At 38.5% G+C, this 19,874-nt stretch overlaps 1 protein-coding gene across 1 annotated transcript in view; it reads left to right on the top strand.

Annotated features, from left to right (window-relative positions):
- The window catches only part of LOC121862399 (neuroblastoma suppressor of tumorigenicity 1-like), a 57,765-nt gene extending 38,398 nt beyond the window's left edge, over positions 1–19,367 (top strand). Inside the window, exons 3-6 of the mRNA XM_042360664.1 lie at positions 13,055–13,198; positions 13,925–14,017; positions 14,996–15,127; positions 16,087–19,367. Of these exons, the coding sequence (XP_042216598.1) occupies positions 13,055–13,198; positions 13,925–14,017; positions 14,996–15,127; positions 16,087–16,461 (744 nt within the window). The 3' untranslated portion in view covers positions 16,462–19,367. The remainder of the gene's footprint in view (positions 1–13,054; positions 13,199–13,924; positions 14,018–14,995; positions 15,128–16,086) is intronic.
- The last annotated feature ends 507 nt before the right edge of the window (positions 19,368–19,874 follow it).

Raw genomic sequence — 19,874 nt, 5'->3', positions numbered from 1 at the left:
CGATGTCTAGTTCAAAATCCTGAAATACCGCCACCTGAAAGTAATGGTTGGAAAATTGAAAACAAAAAATTGGTAGTCGATTGGATGACTTTTCCCCCAGCACCATTTAGTGTAATGGAACTTGTGCATTGTTCATGTGAGAAAACAAAATGTGCACAAGGAAGATGCACATGTCTCCATAACAAGCTTCCTTGCACTGACTTGTGTTCATGTTCAGTGTGTCAGAATTCAACCACTACCCCAGAAACAGTAGTTGCTGAACAAGATATAGACTCGGAAGGTTCAGATGATGAACTTTAATATCTGAAAAATATAGTATATTGACCACTGGTAGACTATGTTCAGATCCTAAATCAATCATACTGAATTCTGTACAGTTGATCCCACTTTCAAGGACACATTATATTAATAACAGAGACACGTGTAACAGTGTTAGTCTCTTAAATGATGGCAAGGTAGCACCACCTTACAGGAGCTGGCTATTGGTGTTGAAAAACTGAATGTTTGTTTCCACCAATAACCAGCTCCTTTAAAGTCGCCCTTTTATGTAGTAATTACAGCTTGATTAGATGATAAATCTTCTTTCTTGTAATTATTAATAATTTGTAATAACAATTAATACTAATCATTATCAATTATTATTAATATTAATAGTAACAAAAGGATTTTTTTTTAAATATTTTCCATTATTTTTTATATTGATGATTGAATTTCTTCAATATTTTTTATTACATTTTAGCCGATGTGCAAAGCTATTATCTAGAATTAAAATACTTATATAAATGTGTTTTAAGATGTCCAATTAAGAGTTATTAAATATATATCGCTTGTTGCTTTGTATTGTTGTGCCTGCATATCAAGTAATCTAATATACTATAGTACTAGCCGTGTGTGTATTCGTTCTGGGCAGCCGAAACGGCACAATCGTTTTTCATCAAACTTTGTGGAAAAATCAAAAACATTCGTAGAGTGGAACAAACCTGGTCCCATTTCGATGGGTTTTTTTAGGAAGGCATTAATTAACCGTTTTATTTACGTTGGCAAAAGATGTCACTGTACCCTGCCTGCCAGCAGGACGATTGCAGTTATCGTACTGCTCCCTCCTCCCCCTCCCCCCACTTTTTTTCTTAGCCTTACTTTTTAATGTTGTTTGGATTAGCAACGGAAGGAAGATGAGTATAATAAAAGAATAAAGAAGGAGAAACAGAAAATAGTTAGAAATAACAGGTGGGGAGCTGAGTTTCATCATGCGTCTGGATGCAGTTTCAACATTATCAGAGCGTTTTTTTCGGACCCATGAGCCATGGTGTATACTTATTTCTGTGGCTGACTGGTACATAGGAAAAGGAGAAGAGATAAAAAAGATGATAACAGGAATGCATGGAGAAGATAGAAAGGGAGAAGAGAAGGAGAAGAAAACATTATTATCCTTAAGAGGCGAGCGGAGAAAGGAGATGGGAGAGAGGGATAGAGAGATGGAGGCATGAATGGAGGGACGTGTTTTTAAAGTTCCCAGAATACCATATTAAAATCAATTTATTAATACAAAGAAAATCATAAATATGATGAGTAGTGTAATGGAGGACATAGAGATATATAAATAAAGATATATAGTACGGAGGCAAAATGGAGAGAGAGAGAAGTGGACAACAAAAGACATAATACAGACAGATTCAAGGACACACAGAAAGACAGACAGATAGACAGACTTATGTTATAAAGATAACAGACACATACATGCAGACAGACAGACATGACTACACAGGGTGAAACTAGACAGTGAAACAGACAAGAGGTTGACAAAATAGATGATTCATATACATGCACAATTAGACAATATGGCAACTAACATGACAGACAGACAGCTGGACTGACTGGTTCACATTAGACAAACAGGCAGACACACGCCAACAACGGATAAGACAGACAGATTTGACGACACAAAGAGTACAGACAAAATACCACGCAGACGAACAGACAGTTGGGATGGCAATAGACAGGACGGAGAGACGGAGACAGCAGATTAAAAAGGCATTTATAAAGAAGAATAACACCAAATTCGACCATAGCTGCGTCAGTGAGGGTAGGAGGTCTTACATCCACTCAGCGTAAATAATAATAAGACGTATTGAAAACTAACACCTCGCCCGAAGGAACATCGATGGTCGGTCAGTCATGTGAGATGGGCCTAAAACCGACTAACGTAGATGATGAGTATGATGACTTAACACAGGTGATGACTTAAGCAGATGGTGACTAATCTAACCAGAATCAAGGTCACTTCTCTTCATAATATAATTTAACTCGGAATGATCATCGGCAGATTCATAATAATTTTTATTTTTTAGGATTTTAACCTCTCGTTATATGAATATTTCTTTAACTAATTATTCTAACCTTTATTCTATTGTTTCCTATAGTACACTAGATACTTGTAGTATCTAATAACCACGACCATGATTATAACAACCACTACCATGATCATAACAGCCATGACCATGATTATAACAACCACGACCACATTATAACAACCACGACCATGATTATAACAACCACGACCATGATTATAACAACCACTACCATGATCATAACAGCCATGACCATGATTATAACAACCCCACGACCATGATTATATCAAATCCACGACCATGATCATAACAGCCATGACCATGATTATAACAACTACTACCATGATTATAAATAAACCACGACCATGATTATAACAACCACGACCATGATTATAACAAACTCACTACCATGATCATAACAGCCATGACCATGATTATAACAACCACGACCATGATTATAACAACCACGACCATGATTATAACAACCACGACCATGATTATAATCAACCACTACCATGATCATAACAGCCATGACCATGATTATAACAACCACGACCATGATTATAACAACTAATGACCATGATCATAACAGCCATGACCATGATTATAAATATGATTATAACCACGACCATGATTATAACAACCACGACCATGATTATAACAACCACGAGTATGGACGGTAACAACCATCAATTCATGAATATAACAACCACGACCATGATTATAAATAACCACGACCATGATCATAACAACCACGACCATGATTATAACAACCACGACCATGAATATAACAACCACGACCATGATTATAACAACCTCGACTATGATTATAACAACCACGAGTATGATTATAACAACCACGACCATGATTATAACAGCTGCGACCTTTTATGATTATAACAACCACGACCATACCACGACCATGATTATAACAACCACGACCATGATCATAACAACCACGACTATGATTATAACAACCACGACCATGATTATAACAACCACGACCATGATTATAACAACCACGACCATGATTATAACAACCACGACTATGATTATAACAACCACGACCATGATTATAACAACCACGAGTATGATTATAACAACCACGACTATGAATATAACAACCACGACCATGATTATAACAACCACTAACATGATTATAACAACCACGACCATGATTATAACAACCACGACCATGATTATAACAACCACGACCATGATTATAACAAGAACGACCATGATTATAACACCCACGAGTATGATTATAACAACCACGACCATGATTATAACAAACGACCATGATTATAACAATCACGAGTATGATTATAAAAACCACGACCATGATTATAACAAGAACGACCATGATTATAACAACCACGAGTATGATTATAACAACCACGACCATGATTATAACAACCACGAGTATGATTATAACAACCAGCTGATTATAACAATTACGAGTATGATTATAACAACCCACTATGATTATAACAACCACGACTATGATTATAACAACCACGACCATGATTATAACAACCACGACTATGATTATAACAACCACGACCATGATTATAACAACCACGACCATGATTATAACAACCACGACTATGATTATAACAACCACGACCATGATTATAACAACCACGACCATGATTATAACAATCACGAGTATGATTATAACACCCACGACCATGATTATAACAACCACGACCATGATTATAACAATCACGAGTATGATTACAACAACCACGACCATGATTATAACAACCACGACTATGATTATAACAACCACGACTATGATTATAACAACCACGACTATGATTATAACAACCACGACCATGATTATAACAACCACGACCATGATTATAACAACCACGACTATGATTATAACAACCACGACCATGATTATAACAACCACGACTATGATTATAACAACCACGACCATGATTATAACAACCACGACCATGATTATAACAACCACGACTATGATTATAACACCCACGACCATATTATAATAACCACGACCATGATTATAACAATCACGAGTATGATTATAACACCCACGACCATGATTATAACAACCACGACCATGATTATAACAATCACGAGTATGATTACAACAACCACGACCATGATTATAACAACCACGACTATGATTATAACAACCACGACTATGATTATAACAACCACGACCATCATTATAACAACCATGAACATGATTATAACAACCACGACCATCATTTTAACAACCATGAACATGATTATAACGTTTTACCAAATCCGGCTTCGAAACACGAGGATCCATATATATTTCATTAGCCCAATAAAGTAGTATATATATATATATATATATATATATATATATATATATATATATATATATATATATATATACATTTATACATATATACACATACACATACATATACATACACACACACATATACATATAAATTACAGTGGAATTGAAAAACATAAGTATAATGGGGAGACAGCATAAGGTTGTACAGTAATAAGGTTGAACAAGAGGACAGAGCTGTCAGGATTATGTCTAGTTGGCAATTATAGTTTATTGCAATGGTAATTACTTATCTAGTGACATGATAATTTCCAATAAAACGGTTTTGATGGTACAATAAAAGCAGGTACTGTAATTATATTAAGTGTTACAAGAAATATTAATTCTTCGACAATAGATATTTTTAAGAGATGATTTAAAGGAAGGAGCGTAGTCTTTGCTCGGATGTGTGGGTAAGTTGTCCACACCTTCACACCATGATATTTTATGGAGGTCTGGGACTGAGAGGAGTGCATGGGGTGGTCTTAGTAGCTCTGGGTACCTTAAGTTGTATCTCTGATTATTCCGAACTGGAAATAATTATTGTCAAGCAAGTGATTGATAGATTTGTAAACAAAGAGGGCACAGCAGTAGGTGTTAATATCTTCGAATTATAAAAATGTTAATATAGCAAATTTTTGTTTGTGTGATCTGTTTCAAGAGGTCATTGTCCGTACAACTCTCTTTGTGCAGTAACCAGAGATTAGAGATTGTGTTTTGAGGCCCCCAGTGTGTGACAGTATATCAGGTGTTGGTAAACAAGATCATGTTAGATTTTCATTGCTGTGAGGAGCGACTGTCGAGTGTGATACATGATACTGCACTGTTTATTGATTTTACTGTGAATGGCTTGTATGTGGTTTCTCCAGTTAAGTTTCTCATCAACAATAACTCCAAGGAATTTAGTATTTGTTTGCGTTTGAGGACTGTATTACCAAGGTACAGGGTCCAGGTCTGGGGTAAGTTTTCCTTCTGTGAAAGATCGTGTAATGGGTTTTCTGTTTAAGGTCAGTTTATTTCGTATTACCCAGGTCCCGACTTAAGTCAATTCAGTCTTCATAGTTCTCATCAAGGAATGGAGGTCTAAGTTGCTGGCATAGAGATTACTAATCGTCTGCAAATAAGTTGTATTTTATGAGTGAGCTGGCGTGACTATGTCGTTTGTGTACAACAAAACAGTACTGACCGAGAATGGAACCTTGGGGGACCCCATACAAGATTGGCGAGGGGTCAGATTGGTGGTTATTATAGCAGACATACTGCATCCTGTTGGACAGATATGAGGTAAACCAATTGTGGGACAGGCCCCTAACGCCGTAATGTTCAAGCTTTGAAAGTGAAATAGTGGTATGACAGTATGGAAGGCTTAGAGAGATCCAAGAAAACCGATGTGAACTGACTGTCATCAAAGGAATTTAAGATGTCATTAGTAGATAGCAGGGCACTCTCAGTCGACCTTCTAGCTCTGAATCCAAACTGGGAGTCTGTAAAGATGTTATTGGCATTGCAGAAGGAATTTAGTCTATTACATGCTAGCTTTTCCAGTATCTTACTCAAGCTGGAGGACTGAAATGGGGCGGTAATTCTTGAAGAGACCTTTGTCCCCAGATTTTTTATATGCCGGGTGAACTTTTACAATTTTCAGTTTATCAGGAAAGACACCACAGTAATGGAAGCTGCCAACACCTTTGTTCCTGCCTGGAGTCGTCTTAAGTTGAAAAGACCCTTCATCCAGTACTAGATGCCCACCCCGTTGGCTAAATTGGCACTGGCACGAGTAAGGAAGGCAGCCAAGAAAATGGAAAAGAGAGTTGGTGCTAGTACACACTCTTGTTTAACCCCCGTTTGATGGAAGAACTCAGACTGCGTGCCATTGTGCAGGACATCCGTTCATGCCATCGTGGAGTTGCCTCACAATGGCGATGAATTTTGGTGGGCAGCCAAAACCGTTGAGGATCCGCCAGAGAGGTTCCCTGTTGACCGAGTCGAAGGCCTTGGTTTGGTCGATGAAGGCCATGTACAGGTCACGACGCTGTTCTCTGTACCTTTCCTGTATCTGGCGGGCAAGACACATCACCACACTCCCAGGCATGACCGCCGACGGCACCTACTCTGCACCAACAAATCTGAAATCTGAGATAAACGAATACGCTTTCCAGAGTAACACCACTTGACCTTCTCACCCAACACAAAGTGACAATAAAGAGTCACTTCCTTTTCTTGATTACGTTGGTAGTCAGCGCTATGGTTGGCTGTGACTTATAACTTGACTATGACAATGAGAATTACCCGCAATAACCTCATATAATACCAAATTGTTTTATTTTATTTTTTTACTATATATATATATATATATATATATATATATATATATATATATATATATATATATATATATATATATATATATATATATATATATATATATATATATATATATTTTTACACCTTGTTTAGATATTACCCAGTTCATGAACTGTATTTACACACACTCACACTTAGTGAGTGGTTGCGTGATGGTGGTTAACTATACAGCTGAGGAATAACAATACAGTTAGGATTAAAGATCACCCACATCGCTCACTGGTCATCTCTCGCCTTCACAGGACTAGCTAGCGGTTACTAGCCATTCCCGAAACCCGATACAAAAATAGGAGTGAGTCAGCTAGCAGACTGGGCGGGCGACACTGAGCGCTGCACATCCATACATAGGGTTCACTTTTGTGTGGCGTAGAGTGTTATCACAGGCGGCATCACGGGCCCTCAGAGGACCACTTTTTCCAGCCTCCCTGCAACATACATCACTGTGATAGCGGCCACCTGGGGATCTTCCCGACCCACCTCGTCCCTTCTGTGAGATACGCGACGCAAGAATTCACACCGCTGTGTGTTCGTGGCGTTGGCACTATGACCTTGACGTGTCAATTACAATAAAGTATGATATAGGGTCAGGGAATGAAGACGTGCGCAGCAGGGAGCAGATGGTGTGGGGTTGAGGGGGGTGGGTGAAGAACTGGCCTTGCTGCCAGGTAAGTGTTGCGTCAACACCACTAAGACGCACATCATTAACCCCCCCACGCCGCCACCTCCTGCCAGCCTACACCCACACCAAGAGTTACTGAATACTTCTCCAGCATCCCACTTCGTTCCCCATCTACTGCATCCCCGAGTTCCTCCCCACTTTTCTTGGTGGCCAACAAGAGTTGACACACTACCCCACAAGTCCTCAAAGGCCATGTTCTATTGGTCACTCAAGCATAAATTGACTTTCTCTTACGAGTGTCTCCCTGAACTGAGAAATCATACTGTCAGAGTGTCATGATTCTAGTCGTTCCTGTATATTTATGTGTGTATGACTATATGTATGTGTTTGTGTGTATGACTATATGTATATGTTTGTGTGTATGACTATATGTATATGTTTGTGTGTATATGTGTATGCATGCGTTTATATGTGTACCTGTGCGTGTGTGCATCAATCCGTTATTTAGGTACAGTATACAGTATATTTGTTTCCTCTTGGCACACCATCACGGTACTACCTGCCCGCCATGTACACCCACTAAAAAATTATTCGGCACCCGTGTCATATTGTATCATGCCGTAAGGGTGCCGAATAATTTTTTAGTGGGTGTACCTCACTCACTTACCTCAGCACTATTAAAACCGTTACAGTTTTATTCTGCAAACTGAACTGTACAAAGGATGTGGTGCCAAGTACAACAATGTAGAGTACAATAGTAACTGAAGAGGTTGTACACTTGAGGGGTCCACAGGACACAACGTTCTTTCATCCCTCTTCTTCACTACCACTCGACAGGTGGAGGATACTGTACACATTCTCAAAACAAGTTTCTTTGTTTCTGTTTTAAGCAATATTGATTACTGGTTGATGTATAAAACCATCACGTAACTGTTTTATAGATCTCTCTCAATTGTTTACATATCAAACTGAAAATGAAAGAACCTGAATGATTTAGTAGAAACTTTTGTTTGTATTTATGTAGATATTTTCTTATTACAATTGTCGATGACCTTTGAAGTAGAAGCATCGTAAAGTGTCGTAATAACAACGAAGTGTTAGGTTGGCTCAATCTATTTTTGGTGCAATTTTTTGTCTCCTTAACAAAAAAGACACGACAGTATGTTTGTGTGAGTGTTGACATGTTTATCTTATAATAAATTTGATTAATAACTTATCCATCAATCAACTTTGGTAATATGACTAAACTATTCCCGACCAGGTTGGTTTCTTCACTATGAGAATAATTCAAGACCACTGATGTAAAATCTATTTTATTTTGTTAATATTTTCTACCTGATTAAGCTATGATGAGATATTTTGTGGTAATAAATATTCCATTTTTCATATACATGTACAGTCGCCTGCACTTATACCTGGTACAATGGTTTTCGTGTTTTGCGAGGTGTGGATACTATTACGAAATTCCTTATAGAGCCAATTCCGGGAGTTTTAATACGATGTTAACAAACACAGAATTGCCAAATCTCACAAAACGTTTCAGCCACTATACCAGGTATAAATGCAGGCGACTGTACATATGTTGCATATGTATAACGGAGAAATAATACACAAACTCTTAAGCTACACAAAAAATCGTATACAGTTATTATATATTTCACTTAGAGACAGTAAAAACAACAAATGGACGAGATCTTAAACCAGTGCAGAATAAAGGCGAAGAAACTGAAATGGCAGTGAGAGGAACACAGAACAGCAGTAGGAACAGTGGATTATTAAGATCTCCGATTAGATCCCACGAATTAAGAGAAGACGCGTAAAATGGCTGACTACTAGACGGGCTGAAGATAATAGGAAGTTTGGAGGCGCACAGTGGCCAGGGAGTAAAAGTCACGGGAGAAGGCTGTGAAAACACGGAGAGGAGGCCTTCATCCTATCGTGGGGTGATGATGATGATCGTAAAAATTGAAGAGTGAATGAAGTAATTTTTTTCAACATGTTAATATTGTTGTTTTGTTTACATTATTCTGGACCTTTAATAATGCAACAACCGCACAAGTTCTTTGGTAATCATACGTAAAGGTAAATCTGACCTTTCCCACAATATGTTTTTTTATGCCGCAAACTAACTTAGAAGCAATGCAGCGGCTCAGGTGAAGAGAACACACACACACACACATATATATATATATATATATATATATATATATATATATATATATATATATATATATATATATATATATATATATATATATATATATATATATATATATATATATAATCAACTCTTTTTGCTAGCTTTCCACAATACCTAAAGTGTTTATGACTGTTATTTTCACCAAACCTAACATCACTGATGGCGGTCCAACCTCATGGGAAACTGCCCACTGTATCTATATGTCATAGCATTTTACCAATCCAGTGGTATGAAAGCGAGGCACGGGGCTTTCTTCTGAGGTTCCCGCGCATCAGCTGATGAACAGGGGGGAATTCCCCCCAGGGGGGGAATTCAGGTTTTCAGGGGGGGGGGAAACTGATTCGGGAGCAAGAGATATGTTCGATGAGAAATCAATCACAGAATTTTGGCCCTTGATGTGCGATTCCTACCCAAAAGTGGCAGAAAGAGCTATCCGTGCATTGCTTCCGTTTGTGTCGACATATCTTTGTGAGTCAGGCTTTTCAACTCTGTTGCAAATTAAAACGAAGCAACGTAGTAGATTAGAGGTAGAAAATGACCTGCGTTGTGCCCTTTCAAGCACTCCTCCGCGTATCCCAGAATTGGCGAAGAAAAAACAATCACAGGTTTCTCATTGACTGTAATCTTCATCTGAATAAAATTAATTACAAATTTACAATATCCTGGTATTCTATTGAACTTTTTGTTTATTGCATTATGCTTCAGTTTGGTCTGTTAAGTAATTCATTATAAATAAAAAAAACTATTTTACTTTTATTCAAGTTTTATAAATCCATCAACATTTTCAATTGACATTTAATTTGTAAAACTCCACTATAAAAATAATCCATGTAAAATTGTAAATGTATATGTACTAATATGGAAAAAATAAAGGATTTTCAGTATTATATGCATATTATTTGGAATGCACTTTTTGAGGCAGACAATCTTGGAAAGGAGGGGGAATGACATTCTGACATATGGTGAAAGGGGTGCATGGGGCAAACAAGGTTGAGAACCACTGTACTAGGTATTTTACTCTGTCTAACGCCAGACGGTTTTATTCAGCTGAGAGAAACCCCTGGCCTATAAAGGGTTAATGACATTAGTCGTTAAGGCTCAGTAGTACATCATAACTTCAACAGTAAGTAACAAATAAATAAAATACCTGGGATTTTTTCCCACCCTGACTTCAGCTTGGGGTCTCAACACCTGACCTGAACAGAAAACAAAATATACATTGGTTTTCGGTCTTATGAATCCCAATCAAACAAAAGATGAGACATTATACTCCACTGTGTATGTTTATGTGTGTGAGCATGTACGTGAGTTTGCGTGTATGTGCACATGAATACTGTACGTGTGTCTGTAGGGAATGGAAGCTGGTGTTTGTACGTGCGTAGGCTATTACGTGTGTGTGTGTGTGTGGGTGAAGGGGAGGCGTGTGTTTCTGTGTGTATGAGTGAATAGGACGTTATCTGTGAAATTAGTGAAGCATAAAATTTGGTAAACCTCGTGATATCGACATACTCGCTGGCCAGTCTTTCTTTTATTCAACTTATTTACTCTTTTTGAACACAGTTGTCAATGGCCCAGTTGACGGCCGCTCAGTATCGCGTTCCAATTTTCTATACGATCTTGTTTACATCTCGAAAAACGTAATGAGAGTGAGAGCGTTTTATATTGTGTATTATATTCTTCTAAACTATCACGCCTTACTTACAGAATATAAATCGTGGTAATATTTCTCACCTTCTTCGGGTTTGAATACAATAAAATGGTCTTAATTCATTTTTTTTCTCATTTCGTAGGTGTAAGGTCATTATAGCGAGCTAGTTTATTCTTACTGTTTTCCTCCTCCGCTGTGCTACTGTAACATTATTTCCTACATAAGGGTTATACTCTACTATATAGTCATGGGAACATCAAGGTTCCATTATCAGATACCATCTTAGAATCACTTGCGTTATATTTCCGGGTTTATATTTAGTATTAGACAAGAAGGAAAACTGTTACTTTGCGTGTGTTTTAATATTATTGTAACATACACTCTCTCTCTCTCTCTCTCTCTCTCTCTCTCTCTGAATGGTGACAGTTTATATATTTTTCCCTCCCTCCTGCTTCTTTTTTTTGTTTTTTTATTATTATTTATCTCTGTTGATCATCCATACCATTATTATTATAATTTCTATGATTAGTTCTTTTAGTATCAGTGTTATGCCTACTATGAAAATTCTTACGAGACAGACAGAGATACAGAGATACAGAGATACAGATAGATAGATAGATAGATAGATAGATAGATAGATAGATGAGAGATAGATAGATAGATAGATAGATGAGAGATAGATAGAAAGATAGATAGATATATACTGTAGATAGATACATATTCTTTCTTTTAGTGTACTTATCCCTCTGTGTCCAGGATGTTGACCAGCAGGTGTGTATAATATATTCCTGTCATGCACTGGAGTAATGGTGCCATGGAATCCCTTAATTAAGCCAGGTAACAGGTAGTCTAGTACCCTGTTGACTTTTACAGAGACAACTGATATGGTATGGCTAACGATGGCTCTGATTGGCTTATTTGATTTAGACCTTTTAATGAAAATAATTAATGGTTTTTTACCACCATAATCATAAATAATGTCTATAATATCTTTAAAATCAACGAATGAGTCAACCTAGTAGAATTTCTAAAATTACGACACCCTTAATTTTTTTTATAATTACGCCAATCTATAAAATATTATATAATATCAATTTATAAGAAATGAATTACGTCACCCTATAAAAATTTCTATACTTACGCCAAACTATAAAATATAATTATATCGGGGAGTATTTATGTGGAATTCATAGTAATTAAAGTAAACTGTACGTCCGCACGATATGTTTCCATCGATTCTCTGGTCATGGAATCAACCAATCAGACAGCTTTGCTCCAGGAATCCTTCACCTGTTGTCTCTATATGTAACTAATAACAGGGAAGCCAGGACCAGAAAACACGGCCACCCTGTTCTTCTGGACCTAAGGTTGAAGTACTGTGTTGTTGTGAGCTTTATTTTCATCTTTTTTTTACGGGGAATATTTGTAATAGTGTAGTTGTCAACATTATCCTAACTGTTATGTACGTATTATGATCATTACTATCAATATCATTGTGTTGTTGTTCTATTATCACAAGTACTACGGTCGCTGACAGATGTGGTCTTCGTGGACGTGGTTGTTGACGATGTTTGTGGTGGTGGTGGTGGCGACCAACGACGTGTTTCCCCCGCCACCAGATCCAGCTGAGACGGACTCCACCATCACTCAACAACACCGTGACTCCTCCGACCACCACACGGTAAGTCCCTACTCCTCTCAGCAAACTTATCCAACTTGTCCTCTCAAAAACTATATTAAACTATAACATGTCCACTATTATTAGATAGAATAAGCACCGCCCACATTCTGTCGTGTGGAATTGAGATTGGTTGGATCGAGTCGTCTGCTGTTAGAAAAGTTAATATGACCTGAGTGTTAGCTTTCTTTGAGGGAAAAATTTCTATATGACACCAGCACTACACTCGACCACTGTCATTTCCCAACTATAAAGCTAAGTAACCAGTCACAGCTGGGTTGGCTAGGGGTGTTCTAGAGGCTATCCAGCAACCTTTAAGACTGGGGGTGAGCATTGTAGCTACCCGCCGTTGCACCCTGTAAACACTTTAGGCCTACAGAACAAGAACATCGAAGTAACCTGTATTTATTTTTTACTAAGCGAAGCAACGGTTAAAATTTGCCTCCCGTAAATTTTGCGTGGGATATTTCTTTTTTCGTCTATCCAGTGTTAGTGCAGTCTCTCATAACATACTGTACAGTGCTGGCCTGAAATCAATGTGGTGTAGAACCTCGTCTGTCCTTCTTGCAGAACTGTTCGATACGAGGGCCATTTTAGTTTCTTGTATCTTCAACAAAATAGTAAAAAGAAAAAAATGCATACTCTCTCTCTCTCTCTCTCATAATGAGAGGTGATAATATAATACAATCACCAAGGTATGCACAACTCTCATTGATCTTCTCTCCACAGGTGCACAACTTGGTACTGAACCCGGAGCAACACTCCCTCTGTGAGCTAAAGCACATCCGCCAGATCGTCACCCACGCTCACTGTACCTCCAAGGTGGGTCGGGTCGCCCTCCCACGCCTCTCCTCTACCCAAACAAGTCCTCCACACTCTTCTCCCATAATCCCACATTTTTTACTTTTACTTTCCACATCTTCATCCTTCTATTTTTATGTCTGTCTCCTTATTTGCACTTATTCTCTTTGAACAGTCTCACCCTCTCCCTTTTCTCGTCCTTCGGTCTTTCCTCCACATCTTAATTTGTTCTATCAACACCACCTGGTTACACTGCACCACATTTTTGCTCTACATTTCCAGCGTTTACTCTTAACACCCTCTTTAATGTGTCACTAATTTGTTAACTAATCTATCAAAATCAAACAAGAAATTAAAGATTTTGTTTCACTTGTGTGTTTCTGTGTTTATTGTGGTGGTCTGTGGTGTAATAGTCAGCACGCTTGTCTCGCAAGCGAGTGGTCTAGGGTTCGATCCCCGGGCAGGGTGAAACTATGGGCAAGTTTCTTTACGCCGTTTGCCTCTGTCTACCCAGCAGTAATTGTAAACCTGGATGTTAATTGATTTGCGGATCGTGTTCCGGGGGTAATGGTTAGCCAGTGCAGTTGGGAAGTTGTCCGGTCTTCTCGGACTATTCCTTGACACTGGGTCATACAACTCGTTAACTTAGGGTGTGATTATTGTGTTGGCGACAGCTTCTACACCTTAAACAAATTCACGCCTAGGTGGCCCTTGGGCAACCATTAATATATATTTATCATTATGTATTTATTATACCTTTGCTGGAATTACATTTGATTATAAACTATAAACAATGTTATTATATAACTATTTATCCCTACACAAAAAAAATCTATAATACCAGAGGAATCTTACCCTTGAGAATTGATATAATATTCTCTTTTGTAAGGTAAACAAATGATATTACGTAAACAATGGCGTAAGGAAGCCCGAAACACTAATAGGTACCTCAAGTATAAACTCCCAGTTGTTGTTGACGGTGGTGGTGGTGTGTTGCAGGAGATGGAGAACTACGTATGTGTGGGCACCTGCTTCAGTTACACCGTCCCCCAGACAGAACCGGAGACCCCTGGCGACGAGCAGCTCGACTACTGTGACTCCTGCCAGGCTTCCGAGTCCCACTGGACAACTGTAAGTAGTCATGGAGAGCGAGTAACGGAGTGAGGGGGGTAGTGGATTGGAGACAGAAACGTCAATGGCTATGGAAAAAGAGAAAACAAAAGTATGAGAGAGAGGGGGGGGGGGTTGAGACGGCACCTTTAGTATTGGCATGGGTGAACGAACTAGTCGACATTGGCAGATCCAAGATGTTGTTGGAAAAAGTTTACTTGAGATAATCAGGGAGTGAAAGAGAGCGGCACCTGGGAAAGACTTAGACTTAAAGAGAGAAAAAGAGAGAGCGATACTTGAAGTAAGGAAACAGAAAGATTGGGGAAAGGCAGCTTACAATAGACGGGTCAACAAAGAAGGGGCAAAATTAGTGATCCAATAAGAAATTAACTACAAACTTACTTTAAGAGAAGTTGCTGAGAACTCCTTGAAAAGACCAAAATATTACCAGCACAAAAATCAAGCGAAAAGAAAAATCAGCCGTAATTGCCCGGGACAGTATCGCGTTACAGTACCAAGTACCCCTTGCCACCAGGCGACTGTCCTCCTCCAGTGCTTTAAAACAAACCACCAACGAAATGTTTGGTTTTAACCGAAATGAATCACTAAACGTTACTGAAAAGCTAAGAAATGTTGGGCCCTGCAGAATTCAGACATAGATCAGTGATGGCATGTTTTAATACTCCCTAGGACAAAAAGAGCCTAGTGGCAAAGTCCTGTTGGCAGCTGTGTCGTGGTCCTGTCGTAAACAATCACAGCCGATTTTCCATTTCTATTTAACCTATTGCCGTGGTAATATTTTTCGATCCTTTGAGGAAATTATATACAAGTTTTGGGCTGTACTATCACTTATTAGTAAACTGAAAGAGTTTTATAATTATTTTATCAAAGAATCAGAAAGAGAGAGAGGGAGAAAGAGAGAGAGAGAGCAAAGAGAAGCCGCCTAGACAATAATATCAACCTTCAACTTTGTTTCCCAGATCCAGCTGGACTGTGAAGAGTACGGCAACGCTTATCAGGTGACCAAAAACATCCAGATGATAACCAACTGTTCGTGCTCGCCCTGCCACCCTACCAGGAGCCAGCCGACCATCGACAACAACGAGGTCACCTACGCGCCCAACGACCACCACCACGTCAATGAGCTCATTTTCAAGATGCTTCCCGACGGCCACAAGTTCAAGGAAGGTCTCCAGACCGTCCAAAGACCAGACACGAACAGAGAGCTGCAGTACACCGAGATGTCTATTGACAACCTCAAGAAAAGGCTGTACAATGACCCGCACCCAGAGCAGCTCCTCCGTGGCAAAGTCATCTATAAGCACTCCGCGTCCTTCACCGATAATGACCAATGAGAGGCCGCCAGGAACTTCTGACTTTCCCTCGCTGACTGACACTATATGTAAAGTCCCCTTCACTAGTGCGTTTACAGGGGCTCGTCATATAAACATTCCACAAATCATTGTCTTTGAGACATTTTTTTAGTATTGTTTAAATTTGATTTCATAGCAAGTTTACTAGTGTGGGTTTCCTTCTGTCGAATGTAAACAAACACAGGCTGCCACACTGCACTAAACCTGACGAGCTCCTGTAAACGCACTAATGAAGGGGACTTAACCTCTCTGACTGATCACTACTGTACCTCTCTGACTGATCACTACATGTACCTCACTGACTGATCACTACATGTACCTCTCTGACTGATCACTACTGTACCTCACTGACTGATCACTACATGTACCTCTCTGACTGATCACTACTGTACCTCTCTGACTGATCACTACATGTACCTCTCGGACTGATCACTACTGTACCTCACTGACTGATCACTACATGTACCTCTCTGACTGATCACTACTGTACCTCACTGACTGATCACTACATGTACCTCTCTGACTGATCACTACATGTACCTCTCTGACTGATCACTACATGTACCTCACTGACTGATCACTACATGTACCTCTCTGACTGATCACTACATGTACCTCACTGACTGATCACTAAATGTACCTCTCTGACTGATCACTACATGTACCTCTCTGACTGATCACTACATGTACCTCTCTGACTGATCACTACTGTACATGTACCTCACTGACTGATCACTAAATGTACCTCACTGACTGATCACTACATCCTGACACCATTACCATCTGTCAACACCATCCCTGACACCACTACTATCTGATAACACCATCCCTGACACCATTACCATCTGATAACACCATTCCTGAGACCATTACCATCTGGTAACACCATCCCTGTCACCACTACCGTCTGATAACACCATCCCTGTCACCATTACCATCTGATAACACCATCCCTGACATCTTTACCATCTAATACTACTATACCTGACACCACTACCATCTGATAACACCATCCCTGACACCACTACTATCCTGACACCATTACCCACTAATACCATCATCCCTGACACCACGACCTCTGTTACCATCATCCCTAACACAACTACTATCCGATACCGCCATCCCTGACACCACTATCACTATCACCAGTTACCACCATCCCTGACACCAATACCATCCGATACCACCATCCGTGACACCACTACCGTCCGTTACCACCATACCTGACTCCACTACCGTCCGATACCACCATCCTTGACACCACTACCGTCCGTTAACACCATACCTGACACCACTACCGTCCGTTACCACCATACCTGACACCACTATCATCGGTTCCCACCATTCTTTATGCCACGCTCTGCCATTAAATCTTCTGACTAGTCACCATAAACCATAGTGTGTTGATGGTCATAGTCGATTTGATTTAGCTGTTGAAGGTTGTCTGAGCAAGAAGATGGTTGCACGATACAGTGTCTTGGAACCTTGTGTATAAAGAAGATGTTAATAATGCATGTACGGCAGTAAAAAAAATCGCTATTTAATTTTCGTACTAACTGTGTGAAACTTGTAGATGATTCAGCTGAATTTTTTATACCAGGGGTCACTTTAAAGGTTCACACAGTTGATGTGACACGAACTAATGATTTTGGGATCCATATACACACTAAGAACATACTATGTGTCCACATAACTCCAAAACTTATATCGCGCCATCTATTTATCGCTCAAATGAACCATTAATTTATCTATTATTATATGCCTAAATGGACAGTGTTGGTGATGTGAATCATCTTGTACTGGAGGTTTTTATCGTGTGGTATGGTGATTGAGATTAACGAGTTTAAAAAAAAACATGTTGATGATGTGAGCCACGCGGTGGTGAGAATATGTATTTTGACATTTCAAATATTGCTGGCTTAAGATTTTGACGAGGACAGAAGTTTTAAAGTTTAAATCATCTAGCTGCTAATGATAAAATCCTCTCACCTTGTATGCTTACTATTTTATGTAAGTTAAACACTGGCATCTACAGTGTAAAGTTTAACACACAGAATCCACTATTTTAGAGACCAGCTACAGAGGCTCACAAGCCTACAGGCATCATAGTTCATCAGAGTGTTCTGTAGTCATGCCATGAGAAAACCAAAGCATAGACTAATAATAGGTCACACGATGAAAGACAACATGATGAGGTGCAAACCAACGACCATAGTGTTAGAGAGTGATCACTAATATGACCCAAAGGAAACACAAGGTACGTATAATTAATTTTATTTCCCTACGGTGATGGACATTTTGCTTCCAAGCCGAACATTGTTGATATGGGAAAAATTATGGCCAGTACTATAAAATACGTGAATAGAATAGTGTTCAATATTCTTATAAAATTTTTGGCCAATCCCACCAAAAATATGATAAAACAATTATCATGGTAGCTGTATCCGGCCCATGATTCTTGATTCATCAATGATATTTACTAACGTAAGACTTGAAATGCCGATACATTATCCAAAGATTTAACATTCTGACCATAAACAGTAATTTACTACAATAGATTTTAGTACAGTATACACAAGTATATCAGCTTAAAGTTCACCCAAAGTCCTATCATTCGATCAAACCGAAGCGTGGCTGAGTTTCTTACGAATATTATGTCGTTAATTACCCATCAGCTACGAGTATGGACATTTTTAGTGATCATCTTGACAGTATTTATTCTTGACCATCAGGGAGCTATACTGTACGTTATGGTGGTGATCACACTCCTTCACTGGCGTCCATCGTCTGCTCTATTATTATCCTATACCAAAGATGGTGAAAATGGTTTCATAGAACTTAAAACTGTATTATATTTCATTTGGGTGAAATAAAATTCTGCGTCAGTTTCCTCTGTTTTATCCAACTGTGTGGCAGTTCCTGTAGAATATTTACCTTGGATTTTCCCCGTATCCTCGCAATAAATAATATATACGGTATATATATATATATATATATATATATATATATATATATATATATATATATATATATATATATATATATATATATATATATATATATATATATATATATGCAAGTAAATCACTGTAGGTGCGCGTGATCTAGGTATATGCTGATAACCACAAGGAAAGAAGAAAACACGAAGTTCCCAAGCGCTTTCGTGCAATTCACATCTTCAGGGGTGAGTATATAACTGTGCTTTCTTCTTTCCTGTTATATATATATATATATATATATATATATATATATATATATATATATATATATATATATATATATATATATATATATATATATATATATATATATATATGCAAGTAAATCACAGGTGCAAGTGTGATCCAGGTATATGCTGATAACCACAAGGAAAAAAGAAAAACACGAAGTTCCAA

Source organism: Homarus americanus, unplaced genomic scaffold, assembly GCF_018991925.1.
Source record: "Homarus americanus isolate GMGI-L3 unplaced genomic scaffold, GMGI_Hamer_2.0 scaffold31037, whole genome shotgun sequence".
NCBI classification, from domain to species: Eukaryota; Metazoa; Arthropoda; class Malacostraca; order Decapoda; family Nephropidae; genus Homarus; species Homarus americanus.
Note: the sequence above shows the minus strand (reverse complement) of the source record. Positions and strands in the feature narration are given on the sequence as shown.